Source organism: Limulus polyphemus, unplaced genomic scaffold (genome assembly GCF_000517525.1).
Source record: "Limulus polyphemus unplaced genomic scaffold, Limulus_polyphemus-2.1.2 Scaffold1444, whole genome shotgun sequence".
Lineage (NCBI taxonomy): Eukaryota > Metazoa > Arthropoda > Merostomata > Xiphosura > Limulidae > Limulus > Limulus polyphemus.
Window position 1 is genome coordinate 143,714 of NW_013667054.1, and position 22,849 is coordinate 166,562.

The window sequence follows — 22,849 nt, forward strand, 5'->3', positions numbered from 1 at the left end:
AACAATGCGGAACAGGGACGTCGCGTGAGTTTTGAGAGCGGTAAATCATCGGAATAAAAAGTTTAACAGAAAACCTGTCCAGGGCCACTCTGTGATCCCAGTCCCGGGCCGCTTAGCCATCCCAATCCGCCCCTGTTTACCATTATATAATATTTATTTAGTACAGTTCACAAAGAAAATATTTTGAATGTTATAACTTTCATTTTTGTGCAGCCTGATAAGTCTCTTCAATAAATAATGAATATATAATTTTATAAAATTCTACCCATCCCAAAGTATAGGTATGTAGTTAAGAGACTTAGAAATATAATATTTCATGTCAGATTTTCATCTGATTTTCCCTTCTATTTTAGTGGTTTTATTATTATAGCCCTTCATTGTCATCATTTTATGATGTCACAGCATGTGGTCTAAACAAACCTCAGCTTTGAAAATAGCTAGAGCTGATGGTTAAAAACAACTGGACAAAAAAAAAAACTGTTAACTAACTCAATATAAACAAATAGTGCTTTTAGCTGTAATATGTGATTTGTCAACATACTGGTTATACAGATATTTCATTGCGGTGAACAAAGGAATCTAATGCACTGATTTTCTTTTCAAATCTGAAAATGTTTTTGCATTAAATTATACATGTTTAAAGGTTAAAGAAATTTGCTTCTACAATAAGAAATTAGATATGCTTAATTAGATTTAGTGAATACAGTAATTGTTTTTTTAATGAATACTATTGTTAAATTTCAAAAATACATTAACAATAGCTTTTACCGTAGGAAAGTTCTGATTTTAATAATTACAGCATTTGGAAACAATTTCAAGTAACTTACCTGAAGATGACTCAGTACTATGGGTCAAAATGTCGTAATTATTAAAATGAGAAATTGCCTACTATAAACATTGTTGTTATTGCATTTTTGAATTTATTATTCAGTTCAGTATGATCCTTGCTAAATATATTATTAAGTTTATCATTTATAATTTATTATTTATTGAAACCAAACTATATCTAACCTATGTAAAAGCCAGTACGTGTCACATCATGCTTGATTTCTCAAAATAGGAGTCATAAAATCCAAAATGCATTTATCCAGATAAAATAGTTCAAATACTGTCTGCACACTATGATTTTAGTAACAGGGGTGCAAGGGAGCCATGAAGGGAAGAGGGGGGCATGAAATCTTATAAGTATAGTGAGTATTGGTATAATAAGACTACAGAAAAGATGTAGTGTGGGATCACCTAGTCTAGAGCCAAGTGCATTAAATTTATCATGAAAGTACAAATAGATTCAATTTTAAACTCAAATTGTTTCTGAATTAAGCTATTTTCTGTTATATCATCAACATTTTCAATAAAAAATAAACCTCTTTAATCAACGGAGACTAAGTTAAGAAATCAACAAATATTTTTCCAGTTTTGTTGTCTATACATTTCATTTTATACTTTCAGTACATAGACCAACAACAATATTAGGATATACTTTTGTTGCTAAGCAACATAACATAAAAGCCACTGTTGGAATGTAGTGTTACCAAAAGCACTGGCTTTTCTATATATTATAAGTTATTAATTTAACTGATTTTAACAATAATTATTCTATGAATATGCCATGAATTCATTTCATGAATGATCTTAATTTTGATTGGCTCACAAAGGAATTTACCAACATTTGACTGCCTTGACTGTACTTTTCTGCCTCTTTGTTGGTTACGCTTGATTTCACAAAATTTATTTACTTCAGTTAGCTATGAAATGCAAGGTTAGAGTATATTATAAGGTGAGAGTGGTAGTATTTGCCCCGTCATTTTTGATGGACTCTATGCTAGTTTATTAAATATAAATTAACCTCAACCAAGAATATCATCTACAAAATCATAATACTTGTAAATATACTGATAAACGTAATGGTAATGCTATTTTGAAAACTGGTCTTGACATCACTGATAAATTTGTCAATTTTTACAATATTTTTTATGATTTATAGTTGGTAGGGGTGATTACTTCAAATGGTAAAATAAGGTACCAAAACAAATATAGTAACAAATATCAAAGGAGATGAAACTATCTGATCAAATTCCAAGATAAAAGGAAGTATTTCACATCAAACTTTGGAAAGTTTCACAACCCAAAAGTTTATATTAAGTTTAACTCTCTCAACATGGGCTCGGTCAATTTGACCAACCAAGTGACCTCTTTGTACTCAATTAAAGTCTTTATACATTTAGTACTTCTAACTTTCAGTATCGTGTGTATATCTTCACAAAATTTGGCAGTCTTTCAGTTCATATTGTAAGTCTTTCACATACAACAAATCATATTTTTACTGAAGTATTTTTAATAAAATAAATAAAGATTTGTCTATTAATATATTGAGTATTTGTTTTGAATAGTTTGATTGCAAAGTAATTTTCATGTTAAAATTTAAAATAGTTTTCCTCATCTCAAAAATCTCAAATTTCCTTTGTGTAATACCTAAAACCTCCTAGATGTATTTCAATTATTTTTTTTCAGTATAACTTTATAGTTTATCTGTTATTTTCTCTACCCTATCGCAAACTGGGATTGGTCAAATTGACCAACCTCGTAACCACCAAAAAAAAATTGAAATAAACCTAAATTACCCTTTTTTTCTTTCTAGAATAACTTCAAATTGTAACACAAAACTAAATTCATTTATCCTAAGTATCTCTAAGTTTGTAACAGTAAACATCTATTTATAATTAAATTTTATTGTTTTATTGTCCTTTGAACCATGTCTAACTACTATCCGCACCATTATAAGTTGTAACCCACTCTGGGAACATGCAGCTCACGCTACCTTATCGAATTACATTACCCATGAGCTGCTTGCATGTGCCTTGTGAACAATTTTAATTATATTATTATTACTTATTTTACCTAATCTAGTCTTAAATAACTTAAAAAGATCCATATTTTTAGATTTTAGTTACTTTTATAATAATAAATAAAGAATAAATAAGAAAAACTAGAAATAAAGTACTTACCCAATTTTCTTTTTTCTTGCACTCAATTGTCGATAACAGTTAAGACTAATTTTTATAGTACTAATAGTAACGCACTTAATTTTTATTTAATTAAATAATGCACCAAAAAATATAGTCTAATAACATGCAAAAAGTAGACAAATTCACTTTCCTCTCAAAATTTTCCTGGCTTTCTAACTAATTTATCCAAGCTAGTCGTTAACTTTCCGACAGGAACAATATTTATACTCTGAATGAAATTAACGATTATCTGTTCAGAACACAACTTTATACAATATGTCATTTGATAGATGAAAACCTTGACTTTCTATTGGTTATAGGTAAGATACAATGAAACGTAAGAGAGAACTAACAACGAATCCTGAAAGAGAGGATGTGACAGAATTTTTCAAGGGGTGGTGGATAAAATAGGGATGATGAGATGCTAAGAGAAAATGTGTCATGTGGGTCACACTAGTGGAAATTCAGGATTTTTTAAAATATTGTCTTGCAGAATTAACAGCTTAAAACTTGTATACCATTAAAATATGGATTATTAGCTAAGATTTTATGTTATTCTAACTGGTATAAAATTTTGAATGTGAGACACTAAAACCTTGTGTCATGTGCAGTAAAGGGTACCCGGGGCAATAGGATTAACATATCTGACAAGAGAAACTAAGAATTTCTCTAAACTTGTGAAAAAACTTCAGCTTTATTTGGGTAACTAACAAGAAACCATAAATCAAGAAATTTCAGTTTAGAAGTGAAACTTTTTTTTCTTTTTTATCAGTTACCCAAGATGATCTGAAGTGGCTTCATAAGATTCACAAAGTTCAATACAATTTGATTAAGTATTTCTGTTGTGAGAAGGAAAAATGATATCAGTAATATCCCCTCTAGTCTAGAAAGGGTAATGAATTTACTTAAATAGTATTTTTCATAGATTGTTAATAATTTTAAGTACTTACAAAGGGTGGCACCTCAGGTGATGAAGACGACTCACATACTTTTTGCAAAACTTTTCTGCACGTTCCTGAGCATCAACATGGTGTGGTTGACTCTTGATAGCTCTATCCACAAACTGTAGGTCATTAAAATCAACATAAGCTACATAAGTAACCATAGGGAAAATATGTTAAAAACTTCAAAAGAAAAATATGTGTATAATTTTACTCTCTTATTGTAGTAATAGGTACTGAAGGTAGTAAAGTTAGCACAAATTTTATTACTCAGTACAATGAGGTAAACATTAGAATAGTCTATAATATTATTACTGGAATCTCCATTCTAATAAAAGTTGTTTGTTGAACTTCATGAGCTGCTCAAAAGCTATCTGTGATAACCATCCCAAACTTTGACATGACGAACTAACTAAAGGGAAAGTAGATAGTCATCACCATAGTCAAGACATGGGCTTGCTAATTGCATAGTGGGATTTGACTGAAACTCTTATAAAATTCACACCTAGGCTGAAAGTGCAGAGAACGATTCTGTTTTGGTGGTTATAGGGTATCAATCACTGATCCACAGTCCACTATGCTAACCACTAGGCTACAAAATCATGTGCAAGAGGTAGTAACAATCTATAAACAGGCTCTAGATTTGGGTAAGTCGATATAACTGTAAAGAGGTTGTCAAAAGAAATGATATAAAGAGTATACATCTACAATACTAAGTTAGCAGACATCAATGGTATCATTTAATAATTGTTCACAACATAAAACAAGCAGAAGCGAAAATTAAGTCTTAAGGGAAAAGCCAAAAATTAAAAAGGATAGAAAGCCTTGAGAATTAGTGTATCAATGAGAAATAAAAAACAACAACAACTGCAACCATTCAAAAACTTCAGATTGTGACTAAGCCAAACAATACTGTGCCAAAAAATTAATTTCAAAGTTTGAAAAAGTAAATATTTGGTATAAATCCAACCCTTGGAATTGAGGTAGAAATTGCAGCAGAATTGCAAACTGATAGAAATCATAACTGCATAAAGTAACTCTCAATTCTATGAAACTGGTCCGTGGAAAGATCCCAGAAAAGCACTCAATACAGTTTATAAGTATAAATGAAGTAATAATTATGGCTTTACATGGCAATATTTGTCCTGTTAAGCCATAACAGAGGGTATTTTGATTGAAAGATAGATAATTAAAAGAACATTGATTTATTGAAGGATATCACCCATTTGTCTACCAATGACCATTGATAACCAAGAATATGAATTAAACTAGGAAACAAGGCATAATTGCACTAAATATCATCAATGGAAAACACAGAATACATCATAGTGAACAAACTGAACTATTCAACATAACAGGATTCCTGGAAAGCATGTGGGTATGACCTGCAGAAGTGTCATGAAAAAAAATAATTAAAGACATAAATGTGTCACAAGAATAACAGCAGAGGAGACTGACACAAGGTTGAAGCCAAAGTTTTCTTTCTAATCAGAAATATAGGCTTTATATATATTTGCATATTAATCTTAAAGAGAGAAAGACTATTTAGACAAAGATTTACAGCAATGTCATCTAATATTTGAATTAAAATTTTAGAAGCCCTTAAAAAAATGTATATGCTTGCTTCCTCATTGTTAAAAAAGTACACGTTGTTAAAACCTTACTAATAATTTTTATTGTAAATAGCATAAGACTGGCAAGTTATAATTTTACCTTGTCTATTGCATCTTCAAAGCACTGTAGCCAGTATTTTCTAGCTTCAGTATCTTGAGTTAAGTCTACAGTATCAGGGAAGTAGTTACTAGGATCTTGTAAAAGGGGACAATGCACCAATTGCCAATCAAATCTGTCCATTTCAAGCTGATGAAACTGTAAAGGAAAAAAAAACTCGAGTTTAAGCTATTCTACCAGGTATCATGAGTTTCTTTTTGTCTCTGTAAGTATCAGAACAAAATTAATAACCATAAATCAGTTCAGATCTTTTTTTTGTCACATGAAGCAAACACTCATTACATGAAAAGCATTCTGGATGATATCATGGCTAAAAATATAAGTAAAAGCAAGATTGTCCAAATGATGATTCAATGCAAACTAATCATTATATGTTTATTTTGTCTGATGCATTCATTTATAACATTAAGTACTTCTAGTCAATCTGTTATTTAAGACTGCCTTCATTAACCATTTCATTGTATAAGGCATCTGATAGGGATTCACTTTGACTGGATCCCTGGTTGTGACTTCGATCTTGTGTTGCACAATGTCTGTCTTTCCTGGTTTATCTGTAAAGATATCTGTGTACTGGTACAGTAGGTCTTGTAACTCTCTATTTTCTTTGTCTGTCAGTCCTTCGCTGATGTTGACATATTTGTATGTTTCATCTCCACCTAGTGGTCTTTCGTCTGGTAGGTCCTCATCTTTTAAGACAAAGTCATTGTATTCTGGTTTTGCATCTATGATGGCCACACCTACAACATCCATCTCTGTTTCAAAAGCTGCACCCATCAGGTCTTCTTCTCTCCCAAAATACTTCTTCAACAGAGTGGCATGGTAAATCTTGTTCTTCTCATTCACATTCACCTTGTAGTCCATTCTGTTGAGTGCTTCCTGTACTTCAAAAGGTCCTTTCCATTGCAGGGTGAGTTTGTTGTGGTCTGTGGATCTTTTGTCCAACTTTAAAATGTCGATCCTTAGCCTTCTTGTCATAAAAATGCTTCTGACTACCTTGAGGTGCATACAAACTCTGTCGAGTGAGTTGACAGGTTTCCTCCAGTTGGTTTCTGAGGTTTAACACATACTGGTATGTGTTCCTTACTTCTGACTCTTCTTCTCCCATCCATAGCTCTTTCAATATTTCCAACAGACCTTGTACTGTTCTTTCATACAGTAACACGAAGAGTGAAAATCCTGTACTTGCTTGTGGGACTTCTCGATAAGTTAATAATACTGCCTGTAAGTACCAGTCATGTGGTCTCTCTTGACACATCTTCTTTAGCATACTCTTTAAAACTCTACTGACTCTCTTGCAAAGTCCATTACATTTAGGATTGTACGGGGTGGTAAAGAGTTGCCGAGTACTGCTGAGTCTGCACACTTCCTGCATCAGTTTTGAAGTAAACTTGGGCCCTCTATTACTCAGAATTTCTCTCAGAAAGCCTACTCTGCAAAATATCTCCAGGAGGGCTTCTGCTACTCTCTCTGGCACAAAACAAAGGGGAAAGATACTTATATAATAAAGGACCAGAAGGGAGTTCTGTACCAAATCTATCAAGGCAGTTATACTGGGGAAGTTAAACAGATCATAGTACCAACAGAATACCAGACTCAAGTGATGAAGTTGGCTCATGAATCAATTGTGGTAGGAGGCCTAGGAACAAAGAAAATGGCAGACAGAATCACCAGTAATTTCCATTGGCCAGGAGTAATTGGAGATGTGAGTAGATTCTGCAGGTCATGTGACATCTGCCAAAGGACAATACCTAGAGGGAAGGTAGCCAAAGTGCCATTGGGGGAGATGCCTCTCATTGAAGAGGCATTCAGCAGAGTAGCTGTGGACTTGATTGGGCCACTAGCGCCTGTGTCTGACAAGGGCAACTGGTATATGCTAAAAATAGTCGACTATGTGACACCTTATCCAGAAGCAATGGCATTGCCAAAGATAGAGAAGTGAAGGGTCTTTCTTCTGTGCTTCCTTCAATTCCTGCAAACCTAAATTCAGGATATCACCTTTTGACACTTGCAGGGGCTTAAAGACTTGTTTGCTCTTCTTAAGCTCTATTGGTGACAGCAGATACTTCATCAACCTTCTTTCTGTCTAGTTCCTCAAAGTTTCTACTACCTGGTATGTTTCTTATCACCAAGTCGTGTATTGGTTCCTTGATATATATGGCTTCAAGGTCTCCTACATAATATGAAGTATCCACCTTTGTTTTTGCAATTGGAAATTTTCTCATGTCCCTTCACTTTCTTGTCCCCAACAGAGCCTTCACATATTGGCATATTATGATTTGTTGGCATCTCTTGATATTTGTCACAAGCTCCCATCACTATTGGTACTGTTGATCCATTTACTAATTTGAGCCAACCATTAGCTGTGCTCTGATCAATCACATTTTCCTGTATTGAATTTGACAAGTAGTCTTGATTCTCTTTCTTCTGGCAGCAGCATCCATAATTTCAGTCACTCTCTCCTTGTTTCTTACCAGCACTGTCTTTGTAAACGGCTCCAGCTGCTTTATGCTGAGGTTTCTGTTGTTGTTTGCTGGTAATGAACTTGCACTCTTTTGCAGTGTGCCCCATTTTATAACAAACATAACATCTCTTTTCCCTTCTGTCTACTAACCTCCTGTCACCTTTAGTAAACTCCTGCTTCTGGTCAGCCATTACTGGTTTCAAATTTATCTGGACGTTCTTGGACTTGCTAGTTATACTACTTCCATGGGCTTCCATATACTGTTCTGCCAGCTTGATCATCTTGTCTACATCTTTTGGTGCTCTCCCCTTTAAAAAAGGGACAGGTCAGTTGAACACGTGGTCATGAACTGTTTACATACAAATAGGTCTGCCAGTCCATCAAAAGCATTTTCACACGTGGCCATGTCAGTCCATCTGATGAAATATCACCGCAGACATGTCACAAACTGAAATACAGCTTCTCCAGTGTCAGTTTTGACTCCTCTGAACTTCCAACAAAAACCTTCTTCAGTAACTTCATATCCTTTCAGTAAAGCTACTTTTAATTTGTCATAATCCATGGCATCTTCTGATGTCATGCCTGCATATACTTGTAGGCTTTTTCATGTGAGAAGTGTGTATATAGATAGGCCTATTATTAAGTACTGAAACCAATTTTTTAGCATTATAAACCTTCAGTCTTAGTGTAGTTTTTAGCTTTTACCATTTGATGTTGATAACTGAATACAGTACTTTCAAGAGTAGTACATTTCCATTTATCACTAAAACTAGTCAACACTGATTGATTTTCAGTACTCAAGAACCAATTTTGTTTTCTCAAATCAAACTCAGTCAGGCACCATTTTAGGCAGTAACCCCAAATAAAGAAAATTCTATCTTTAAATTACTATTGATACATATTGGAATTAAAATGTTATTTATTACAAAATTAAACTACTGATAATGCTATAGTAAGCTAAGTACTAACAACAAAATAACATACTTTCTACAGTAACAATGCAATGGTGGCTTCGTTTTCAACCTTCTATCTTAAGCAAACACATAACCAACTAATATTATATTTACATTAGTAAACATTCATACAGCACAATTACAGAAGGTACAAGTGTGATGCAGGATGAGGGCTAAAATGGAAAAACATGATTTTCTTAAATTAAAATTAAAATTTTGTATATATTCTGCACTTACAAAATTTGTAAATTAAACATTTATTTACTTACATTTAAACCAGTGTTGCAAATGCAAAGTTGAAAACTTTTAACTAATTTGTATTATGATTTCATTCATACAGAATTTTTCAATCTAGCATTTGCATAGTGCTGTGGGGAATATTAATAAGAACAACCAGTTCAGAATCTTGACAGTCAAATATTTATACATGTACAAAAAAAGTTATAGAAATAAAGAAAATTTAAAAAAATGTATATTACAGGTTAAAACATTACAAATTTTTGTCTTTTACTAAAGATACGTTTTTCCATCTCACAATCAATGTAAATAGAATGTTGTATAATGTATTTTCTCACCATCGCATTGTTTTGAGAAGACAGCTGAGCAGGTATTGGACTTCTTAAACCCGAACTTCCTGCATAATTCTCACCCCAAGAGTACTTTTCTGTGTCTGAAATAATAGTGTCAGTTACCAAACCTGTGTTAATTTTGGAAATCACTAAAGTACTGAAAGATGATTCATTTATACAGAGGAGCTATTCTGATGGATCACTTCTCCTTGTTCTGTGATTTTATGTTACAATGTAGTTTAGTTGGTTGTAATCTTTTTAAACTATAAATTCTTTAAAAAAAATTTAAACTTTTAATGCAAAAAGAAACAAAAATATTTCTCTAATATGCTGCAAAAAGTAACAGTTTCAAGCCATTATAAAAATCCATGAGATAGAACATATTTTAGTAGCTGTTTCAATTGGAGATCCAGTGCAAACTTTATTTAAAAACTCTAGAAGAGTTACATTAGTTTACAAGTTCCCTAATAACAGATGATAGTTTAGTCTAAAAGCAGCATTATCAGTCTAAAAACAACTTTAAGTTTTACATTTTAAAACTTGTGGTTCCCATATCTTGTGTTAGATATATAATCAAAAATCAAATAACTGTTGTAACACATACAAAAATTCTTTAAGGATTAATTTTTTTTCTTGAAACTCTGCTTTTATTCTGAAAACTAAGCAATTAAAATTTCTGGTCAATGATAATAAATATGTGAACTTTTATTCACAACAAATAATCAGATATAACTGATATAAAGTTTTAGGGGTAATCTCTGATACTTAGCAAAAAAACCTTGTTGTGTTTGTCATGATAATAGGTTGGCTAGCATGTTGGACTTTCAAAGCCTCAAAATGTTTCTTTTATAGTTTATATTACTATGATGTACTTATTCCATCAACTACTTTTATTTAATTTTGTTACAGTTTATAAACAAACACATACAAACTGCATTTTTTTAAGTCCCTACCAACCACTGATTACATGAAAACAGAAATTACCATCTTCTTCTGCTCCTTTCAAAAAAGCTCCAATAGCTCCCAGATAACCTTCATGTCGAAGAAATAAGGCTTGCACTTTTCCCTGTAAATATTACATATACATATAAATTAGTAACATCTCAGTTCAATTCTAAACCTCAAACTGTTACTGATAAACTGCATAACAAAGGATAAAAATCCTTCTTTGATTTCTATTTGACTTGTTGGAAATTAAGAAAGTAAGGAAAAATAGTTTTCTTTACCATGACATTAGACATCAAAATATATCATTTATTTAACTCCTGAAAATATTAATAAAAAAAGAATACATCAACAAACACAAAGAGTAAAAAACAAAACTTTTCTTATTACAGGTACAGTGGTACTGTTTACCAGCATTGATTAAAGTGTCAACTGTATGTAAAACAAAAAATACCTCAATCCATATTTGAAAAAATAAAAGATACAGTGAATTAATCATGGCCACAATACACACTTGCACCTTGCTAGTAGCATTCATTAATCTGTTAAAGTACTTACCAATTTCACTTGAAAATTACATTTAGCAAAAGCAACTTCATGTCTTAAATAAATTCAGTGCCTTATAAACAATATAAATTAATCTATTTTTAAATTTCCTCAGAATAACTGTGGATTCATAATAGGGTTCCTAATTAAAAGTGATGTAATTTCTATACTATTAGTTTCAATTTTATTTTAAGAATTCAAAATAAAACCTTTCCAGAAATATCACCAGAAACTTGCATGAATATGTCTAATAATTACAGTAAAGAGGAACAAAAGAATTAAGGCCTAGAAAAAAAAAGTTTGTTTCTGGTTACCAGACCAACCCTACGTAAAAATGCCTGACCCTAAAGTTTTTTCAATGCTCCCCCTCTCCCCCACCACCACCAAAAAAAATTCATCTTCTGACCAGTCCTAATGAAAAACACCCCATGGTTAATTTTTTTATTTTCATTAAATTATTGCACCAATCTGCTACCATATTGTGCAAGGTTAAAGTCGTAAGAAACCACATTTCTGATTCATTAGTTGGTGTGATGTGTCAATGCTCTCAACCAATTATAGCTGAGTTTCCATTCAGGCAATGTCAAACATTTCATCACAGCAACTAGAATATTGGCTGTCACCTTTAACAAATGCCCACAAGTTTCCCTAAAAAAACACAGTGTCACAGTTATAGATGCATTTGAGTTGTACCATCCTAAACTAGATTCGAATGATTATGAGCAGACATTAACACATGTTGATCTGGGCAAAGCTTTAATGGACATTGGGATAAACCAATTGGTAGACATGTTCGGTGTCAAACCAATTTAATTTCACTGTCAGCCTAAACCAAAATGACCCATAGAATTTGAAAGCACCAGTATAGCAATAGAGACAGTGACAAAATCCATTCAGCCCAACACTTCACCTACCTACATACCATATTTTCAAGGACATAAAAAAAAGTAAAAAAGAAAATAAATGTGTACCTACCTACCCTATTGTTTAGCATGTAAGAGGAAACAAAGCTTTTTTTCTAAGCCTAAGTGACTGTTTTATTATCATATACTTATAAAGGAATAAACCTATATATAAATGTGATACTCTGATAAGTATTAGTAATAAACAGAGAAAGTTATTTTTATTTACCCTGGTGTTTCAGATTATGCTCTTTTATGAGGGGTCTTTGAGCATTACAGGTTAAAAAGCTGATTTCAATTACTATAACCAAAATAATAGAATAATAGAACCACTATAATAGAATGGTGACCTCAAAATTTTAAAAACTTACAAAAAAAAAAAAAAAACATTGGCAAGCCTGATTATGAATGGTGAGTAGACAGAACCTGGCAAAATACAAAAAGAGAGAACAACTGTAGATTTATAAATCTGAAACAGATATATACACATATTTTGTGCATGATTCACTAAAAATTAGAGAAATATTGAAACATTAAATATTTTTTACTGCAATAAGTAATAAATTCTGTACATAAAACAGTACAACCAAAACTGTAAAAACATTACTTCTCAACTTTAAGTGTCATTAAAAATAGAAAGACTACACCCTATTTATATATATATATATATATAATAATAATCATTATTAAAGATATATTTTCTAGTTTTGAAATATATTCAGACAAAATAATCTATACTAAAGAAACACAATTTCTCTATGAAAACAAAAATATCAAAATGATTGCCTACCAATTCAATACATCAGAAAAAAAAATCATGGTAGTTAAAATATACCACTAATATGTTGTATCATTTGCTTGATATTCAACTGAAACATTTATCCCATCACTAAGATTTATAATATTACACTTATTTATACATTAAATGGTGGACATCATCCATCCACTATGTATGAGAAAACCCATTTTTCATACTTTTACCTACACTGTTATTTTTCTTGTAACAGTCTAATATAAACACACCGCTACAATCAGGGTTCAACAACAACAAAATGCAATTTATTCATCTATAATAACACTTAGAAATAAATTAAACACTTATCAAAACAAAGTTAATAAACACATGCCTGGCCAGGACTTCACACTAATATTAATTAACAATATATCACAAATATCAATATTATTTCAAATAATGGAATCAGGAAAATGAACCAGAAAGAAGTAAACCTAATATCTTTTAATATTAATAACAATATCGAGTGATAAACAGCAATTGTTCACTAACTTTTGCATTCACTTTCTCGTGACTCTCTCTCTTAGTGAAGCTTCTGGCAAAGTATTTATTCATAGAGTAGATCACAAGAGTACACCTTATGTGATCATAAATTTACATAATCTTCTGCTATGTTAATAGTACTTGTACATCACTGCTAGGGAAGCTGGTGTCTGTTTCATCATATATATATATTTACTCAAAATACAAATGATTAGCTAGAAGGTGAGTTAGCATTTTAATGCAACTAAAAATTCATAGATAAACTAAATAATAGAAGGAAATAATAAATGAACGATAACCATAACCATAAAAAAAAAGAATCTATTATCTCACTCTCTTTCTCCCTTGAAAAATGAACTGATGACATTAATCACTTTGTATAAAATATCCCAGTTTTCATATCCTTATTCTCAACTCCCTCTTTATACTGACATCATCAATCCTTTATAGTTTACATACATATTTCTTACACGAAAATTACAATTCATGTTTTTGAATCTTTAACTTGATCTTCTATAGCTTCTGGTTTTGGTTCAGCTTACCAAACATTTAAGACCAGCTAACTATGATAATTAACTCTGCAACATGGTCACAATGTCCTTTGAGAAGGAGATAGAGGTAAGTCATCAGCAGGATCTGTTGAAGGATAAGAAGTGGACACACTATCAGAAGCTCATTTTTCTTGGGTGGGGGGGGTGACCATCAAGTTTTCTGTAATCAACATTTCCCTTTTGCTAGGACGATTATTATTTTCTTCACTGTCGAGAGAATTGTCACTGGGAAAATATATGTATATCTCTTTATATCAGAAATATGAAACTGTCCTATAACTGCAACTGACCTAGGATCTTTTAATTCACACACTAATGGAGTAACACTCTTCATAATTTCGATAGGTCCATTCCACCTCGGAGTACATTTTGCAGTAAAATGATTTACTGCAGAAGATAAAGGATGTGTCCCCTTAATAATACTAAATCACCTACTTTAAATGTGTCTGGGCATCTCTTCTGGTTGTAGGCTTGTCGCTTTCACTTCTGAGCCTTTTCAATGTTGGATCTTGCCCTCTGTAAAACATCTTGTAATTCTGCTGTTCGTTCATCTACAGTTTGAGGTGCTGTTGGGTATTTCATCAATTGATCCCAAGGAAGGAAGATCTCATGTACGAAGTGGAGTTTGGCTGACATGTAACCTGTAGACTCATATACAGAAATTTTAATGGCTAGAGAAAATTCACGTAAATTATTACCCAAGTTCGATTATTTTTTTCAATATAAGCAGATATTATTCTACCAATATTTCTACTTACTCTTTCAGTAACATTAGACTGAGGGTGATATGGAGTTGTAAAGATGTGTTTAATTCCCAGGGCTTTACTAGCTTCATCCATCAAATGAGACACAAACTGTGGGCCATTATCAGGTACAAGAGTTTTTGGAATACCATATCTATTCAAGTATTCATTAATTAGTTTTTTCACAATCACCTTCGCAGTTATTTGTTTGAAAGGATATAATTCAACCCATTTACTGAAATAACTTGTCACAACCAACAAATAACTATTTCTTGTACTAGACTTAGCATAAGGTTACATGATGTCTACTCATATTATCACACCAGGTTCCATTAGTTTAGTGTTTTGCATACATCCAGCTGGCCACTTCTGATCAAATTAGTGGTTTGACAAACATGGCATGACAACACACAATTTGTAATGTCCTTTCTCATACCAGGCCAATAACCACATCTGGATACTTTTGTCTATTGTTTTTTTGGACACCCAGATGACCAGCCATGGGATAATTATGCAATTCAATTAATATTGCCATTCTCAATGTTTTGGGAGTAACCATTGCTGGCAACCATTTTTGTGTAATAAAGAACATTATCATTCAAGACATAGTGTTTGGATTTACTTACAGTCTCTGCAATTACAGTAGAATCATCTAGTAATAGTCCAGTTTTCACATAAGAGTATATATGCTTATATTCATAATCTTTAGCTTGTTCAGTAGCCAATTGCTCTCTAGTGTTAACATTGACAATGGCAAAAAGTTTAGGTGATAGCTTATTGATGTCTAATTCTGGAGTTTCTTCTAGAGGGTCAATAGGATGTCTAGATAGGGCAGTTTTTGAGAGTTGGGAATATTTGTAACAGCTTTCACTTTGTCACCATCTGTGTGTATTCCCTCAGAAGAGTTTAAATCCTAAACATGATACTTCTGGTTAGCAAAATTTGCTTTTAGAAACTTTTACAGTAAGATTAGCTGTATGTAGCTTGTAGAACACAAGTTCAAGTTTTTTTCAAGTGTTGTTCAAATGTGGGTGAAAACACTATATCATCATCAATATAAGCCTTGGAACATTCAGTTGCTCCTGCTAAAGCCTTATCCATAAGTCTTTGGAAGGTAGCAGTTGCATTTTTAAGACCAAAGGACATCACTTTAAATTGAAGACAGTTATGAAGGAAGTTATATGTCGATCCTTCATCTTAACAGGTATTTGCCAATATTCACTCGATAAGTCTAACATACCGATACAGGTTACCCCTGACAGATCATTCAAAATATTACTTATATGAGACTTGATTTAATTTCCTGTAGTCCACACAAAACCTAAAGTCATTAGTCTTCTTCTTGACAATAACTATTAGAGAAGCCCAAGAAAAAGTAAAAGGTTCACTTAACCCATCACGAAGCATTACATCCACTTGATCATGTAGCACTTGTAATTTAGTGGGAGAATAACAATAAGGTTTACTAAACACTTGCTAATCTTTTGTGGTTACAATAATTTGTTAGACAAATCTGTGAAGCCAAGTTTATTGTTAAAAATATTGGCATATTTCAACACAAGTTGTTTTAATTGTTCACAGTCTTTACTCATTAAATGTGAACATTGTATTTCTTCAATCAGTATATTTTCAGTCTCAGAGTCATGCCTAACAGATGACACATTTAATTCAAGAAAATTTGTGGAGAAGTTTAAGATTGCTAATAAATAAAGAAGTAAAGTAACCAATTATCTCCTCTAGTAACGACCTTGTACTTGGTTGCTGCTTGACACAGGTTGCTAAGTCTTTAAAATTTCACACATGGAGGACATGAAACAAAATCTTTTTTTAGGTTTTATATATATATATATACAGTAGAATAACTAAAAAAATCATAAATTACTATATCAATACCACAGAATTCCACTATAATTTATCAAGCTTAGTAACTAAGCTGTATTTCAGTCTAAGAAGTATGAAATTTTGAGCAGACTAAAAACAACCTACCTCCTTGAAATCTTGGATAGAAAGAAAGAGATGGCATCCAAACACATTAAAATTGCTGAGAAAGCCACTAGGGGGACATTATGGGCTTTCATTTGGTTATTCATGTCATATATAAATAAGTGTATATAAAGGAGTATTTCCAAAAAATGGAAAGAGGTGAGCGGGGTGCCACTGTGTTTGATTTATTACATGAACAATATCTTAGCAAATAGAAAATATAAAAGTTTCTTATTTTATATTCTAGCTTGTCATTATCAGTAATTTGAGTTCCTAATTCGTATAAAACTATAGACTTAGTATATGACATCACAAACATCTAATTTGAACCAGTGCTGCATTCAACATACCACATAACACACAAAAATCAATGTTTAACTGTGTTTTTTAATATTTACTTTTCAATTAAGAAATTGAGTAATGTATAATACTAAAACCAAGCTTATTGACATAAATTTATGAAATAAAGTTCACTAAACGTTTGAATGTGAGTCAACAAATGCGATGACATGGCCTTTCAACAATGACCTGTATGGAAAGGGTTAATGGCTGCCTTCATACTCCATGAAAATTAACAGTAAACAAAAGGATTGATGTAGACAATACAATGTTTATGCATAAAATATATATCTATTGACATGCTAAATGCACCAGAATTAACCTGTATTTGATTTTCTTTGACACTAATGATAGTTTAGTTTTTCACTATCCATGTCCCAAAAGTATTACTGAATTATATGAATGTCACTGATTCTTCCTGCTTTTTGTCCTGTAAAATGAAATTCCTTGAGGTTTCTCAAACCAGGAATGCAAATTATAAAATGTGTACAAGTAATCCTAGATAACTTAGATTACTGTTTTTAAATGCAAATCACTTATATTTGTTCATTTTATTTGATAAACTTTACTTTTACATGTATTTGATATCTGTACTCAATGCATGCCAATCTACAGTTTGCAAAAATTCCCACAGATCAGCCTCAAGTAAGCAGTTTAAGTGGTTGTACAAATGTCTAAATGATAAAGTCAAGGTAAATTGATCAAATCATTAAACTCTACATCACAAGAACAATTTCAAACACAGTATTTAATAAAACACCCAATTACAACTTATATACAAGTTTCCTATTTACTAATGACTAAATTTCATACTTTCTATATCATACATTTCTTCATGTTTCACACCTGTGATCTTACAATGCATCCTAAAGATTATGTAGCATTAATTCATGACAGAATCTTTATGTTCCTGTGACAAATCTGTGACATTTATCTTAGAACAAGTATAACTCCTCTACAGCTGTCATTAATACAGAGATTTGCTCACCTTACTCCAATAGTTAATGGCAAATGAGATGGTATGCATGCTGAGGGGTAGCCCACGTAAGAAGTAGCCACCAAAGTACACTCTGGTTAGGCCATGCATCATGGCATACAAGCAAGCTATCTGTCCTATATCATTGCTGATCATAAACAACAAACTACGAGCAATATCACCATCCTCAAAATGTCCTGTTTTAGTATAAAACATGTAAAACAATTTCATTTCAATATCCACATAAGAAAATTTGAAAATGGGGGTGGGGAATAAAAATAATGTCTTAACAATAAACCTTTTTATCATATGTAAACAACAAAACCAATTTGCTTAACATGAAAAAGCAAATACATCACATGGATTTTTTAAGACTTTTATATTCAAAATTACAAGGTTCTCATCCACTAACACAAAAAATAAAATATTATTATTAGATGTTTTACAAGAGTGTCAATCATTTTATAACACCAATCATCAAATTTATTCATAACTCAAATGTTACCTTAGACTATTTTGCTACATTCTGTATTGCAGTCATTGTACTTGTGTGAATAGATTTAGTTCTTTACCAAAGATAACAGAAATATCAACAAACTTGTGATTTTGGAAAAATAAAAGTAAATACTGTATTGGCCTGATTATAGGGTGATTTCAAATATAAGGTGACCCCACTTTCAGAAACCATGGGAAAGAAAAAAGTGAGTGTCATAACATCCTCTTTTAGGTCTGCAAAATCAATACTATAACTGAACAGCCTACAAGTGGATTAGTTGCAAGAATTAGCGACGATCTTGAGCAAACATCTGGCACGCACGCATAGACAGATGCTATTTGGACATTCAGGAATGTGACAGGCTAGAGTAGGAGGAAGGGGCCTGTGGTTGGTCATAATTATAAGGCAACTATGAATTTTACAGCCTAATTATTAATCAAAAAACACTGCCTTATAATCAGGCCAATACGATATTTAAAATATTCATTGTAATATCCTCCCCCAATATATTATATCTCATGATGAAAACTGAATTTTAGTATCCCAATGGTTGTCCAATAAAATGCACTTACAGCTGCCATCAGCTGTATTCTGAGAATGGAACAAAATAACTCCAAATATATTTGTTGTCTGATGAACTGCACTTAAAACTGAATTCTAACATCTCATCAAAAATATAAAACTAATTCAGCAAGTTTAAATCATTATGAGTCAGGATTTAATGCAAAGTGTGCCAAAACTTTATTTATATATGCATATGAAAGAATCTTAAAAGTAAAAGTGATTACTCCCATAAAAGATATATTAGTGAACCAAATGTAAAAATGATTCTTGTTAAGAAAATAAACATATATAACTATTAGATGTTTGAAAAAACATTTACTTCCTGGATTTTCACTTTTCATTAAGTTTATTATTTCAGGAAATTTTTAAGACTAGTTTCAAAGATGCTGAGTTGAACTTCATCTACATATATATATATATATATAAAATACTGTTACTCTCCATTATAGTTCACAAGGAACCTTTTTACGTTACTCACCCCGATTAAAATTGGTGTCTCTTATTGAATGAATAGCTTTTCCAAAACTGCAAGCTAGCAAATCACTGGGTAAGCCCATTCCACAGTAATCTCCTCCATAGATGTCCTTCACAAGCATATCGATGTTTCGGTGATCTCCCTTTTCTGCCAGTTCTAAAAGCTCATCAAAACCCTATATTGTTTAATAAATACTTAATTAAAGAAAGGTATAAAATATGTATCACTTAGTTTTACAACCAACTATTATTACATGCTACATAACATATGGAGAACAGAAGACTATTTGGTTCTTCAAGGCTGTCCATGCACAAGATCCTTTACAAAAATTAACATTTAAACCCACTCTTTATTTTCCAGGAAATCACTGATTCCCTTCTTAAACTCATGTAAAGTTCTGGTCTCCAATAATGTTAATGGCAACTCATTCCATAAGTCAAACTCTCTGTTAGAAAAAATAAGAGTGTATTAACTGTAGCCTATCCTGTCTTCCAAATCTTAATCTTGTGTCCTTTAATCCTACCATCTTCAAAATACAGGAATCAGAGGCCTTTACCTTACAGATCTACCAAATAATCTTGTAATCTACAATAACATAACTTCTTACCCTTTCCTTCTCAAAATAAAATAAAATATGAGATCTTAACCTATTCCTATAAGGTAACCCTTCCACCCCTAGAATCATTCCAGTAGCCCTTCTCCAAATCCTTTCCACTAAGTTAATTTCATTTCTTAGATAAGGATGCTAAAACTGTACACAGTATTTCAAGTGAGACTTAACTAATGTGTTGTATAAAGAGGCAACAACCTTTTTCGACTTATAATCAGTATCTCCATAATTACATCTAAAATTCTATTAGCTTTACAACTAGCAACACAGAATCGATAATTTTAGTGACCTATTTACTATTATGCCAAAACCATTTTCTTTAATCATACTACTGAAAAGGTTCCCATCTATATTAAATGTATGATCCAAATTCTAAGCCAAGTGTAATTTAAAAAAAAAAACATATATGGTGTGTTACTAGTCTTCTACTTCCCATTAGATCATTTTCTTACCCCTTCAAGATCTCTGGATAGTCAGTATATCAAGAAACCATACAATATTAATTAAACCACTTTATTACTCTACATTGACATAGATAGTTTATAATATGCTCTATTAAGTTGTATTTAAATGTTATTTACAACTATTTCACAAGCTGATCTTTATTAATAATTGTTCAGACCACATGCTGTAACATCATAACAAAAGGCTACATTAATAAAACCACTAAGAGAGAAGAAAAATCATTAGAAATAAGATGTGAATAATTCTTTGTTTCTTAGCAAATATAAAGATATATTTTGCTTAGGCAGAAAAACACTAACTCACTGAAAAATAAGGGATATATTATCAACATAATACCTGACCCACCAGTGGAAAAGATCACTGAATAAATTCAAATAATATATTTGACTATACAGAAATCTCTCCCATGACAATGTTCATCTGATATTAGAGGTGAATGATCCAGAACAATAAGTAACTAGAACAAAAGGAACTTGGCCATTTCCTTGACCAACATTCCATAGTTAAAACTACATTCACTTATATGTATGCATGTTAAGAGCACACAGAGATTCCGTTTTACATTACTTTGTATTCACAAAAAGTGTTTACTATAATTCTTTTTATCAAACAGGATATCAATAGAAATAAATGTATACAAAAACTAAATTGTTAAAAAGAACAAGTATTTTGGATATGAACAAATAAATAAACATAAGGTAAAAAAAGTAAAATACAAAAGACAAAAAATTCAGGATCTATAAAGCAAAGATTTACATTAATGTATCATTTAAAGTGTAATTAACAGGAAAAATGCATTAATTTATATTTAAAATGAATTATTTTACCCATATGCCCAGTACTACATCTATAGTGAATTGTTCTAAAAAGATATTAATGCTTGAGTTTGAAATATTTTAATGGTTTACTTGATAATAATGAGTTAGTATTTATCCCATTATTATTGGTGTTATTGATGTATTATTATTAGTCATTGTGTAACTTATTGGAATTCATATATAATTAAAAAACACAGATATGCATTAATTAACATTTTTATAAATATTTAATTTCAGTGTTTGAACAACATACCTTATGCTAATATATATTTAAATTTTGCTATTTAGGAACTCCAAAGCTGTAGCCTTTCTTTTCTTCGATTGTTCTGCTATTTGGTCTTTCATAGCCTTTGTTTTGTTAATAGAAAGTATCTTGGCGCAGGTTTCTATGGATTTTTCTCAAGATCTGAAGCTCTAGTTTTGCAGCAAAGAGGACAATTATCATTCAGTTATTAAATACACAGATCAAAGGAGATATGTTTGTTTAGCAAGGATGACAACTATTTACAACGAAGATGACTTAAACTTTTCCTCAAACTGATAAGAACATAGCTCTAAAAGTACTTTGTGGCAGTAAGTAAGAGTTAAAACAAATAATTGATAGCCATTTCAGTCTCCAAAGTGTATGTGTTGTATAAGAGAAAACATTTTTGCCATCTGTTGATATTTCAAACTGGAGTACAGACATAATAAGCATGTAATATTCACAACCTGTGCAAATATTACAACCTTGTTTAGCAGAATAACCTGACATGTACACACAAGCATTTGAAGGTCATTCTTAGGAATATTCTGAAACATATCTGATTCAATTATACTGGACCACTTATGCAAAATTTCATTTTCTTTTGAAAATGATGATAGAGAATTCATTTGGTATTCATAAAAGATATAAACAATTTTTATCTGATCTAATCATTTAGAATGAAGCCAGAGCACATTCATAATAAGGAGCTTCTTCTCATCTTCAAGAATTGCTTTAAAAAACATAGTAATTACTGCCCATGAAGGAGAAATTCTGGCCAAGTATACTTTTACATCATAACTCTGAAATTTATCTAAAAGCACATACTCAGTTCTGCACTCTTTCAAAAGATATTCAGATATACATGTTTCACAGCATAGCAAGTGTTTTTAAAAGCTGTTAGTGTTTCTTTGGTCAGTTTACCCACATTTGTAGGTCCTCTAGATAGAAAATCAGCCCAAACTTTGAGTCAGACAATAAGATTATCAAACAGCTTCATTCTAGAGTCATCCACACTCTCTATTTGGTTCTCCCACTCACCATGGTATCTAAAGCCCTTGTTTCAGCATTTCTATTAACCAGTAATTACCAGTCAGAGACTGTTTCTAAAGATAGTTGACCAGTAGAGACAGTCTGTCAGTCTGGCATTAGATAAAATCAATCATTTTCGAGATTTGTTGGCTGGCATGTGAATGGAGGTAATCTGCTGTAGGCCCCTTCTATTTCACTGTCAAAAATGCAAAGCATGCTCAAGC

At 31.8% G+C, this 22,849-nt stretch overlaps 1 protein-coding gene across 5 annotated transcripts in view; it reads right to left on the bottom strand.

The window, feature by feature from the left end:
* LOC106463606 (pantothenate kinase 4-like) overlaps positions 1-22,849 on the bottom strand; it is a 59,354-nt gene that overhangs the window by 12,742 nt on the left and 23,763 nt on the right. For all 5 annotated transcript variants that reach the window (XM_022391137.1, XM_022391139.1, XM_022391134.1 and 2 more), the window contains 6 exons: positions 19,460-19,631; positions 17,934-18,118; positions 10,645-10,726; positions 9,667-9,761; positions 5,660-5,815; positions 3,956-4,068 (listed from right to left, as the gene is read on the bottom strand). In XM_022391137.1, coding sequence (XP_022246845.1) covers positions 3,956-4,068; positions 5,660-5,815; positions 9,667-9,761; positions 10,645-10,726; positions 17,934-18,118; positions 19,460-19,631 — 803 coding nt within the window. The remainder of the gene's footprint in view (positions 1-3,955; positions 4,069-5,659; positions 5,816-9,666; positions 9,762-10,644; positions 10,727-17,933; positions 18,119-19,459; positions 19,632-22,849) is intronic.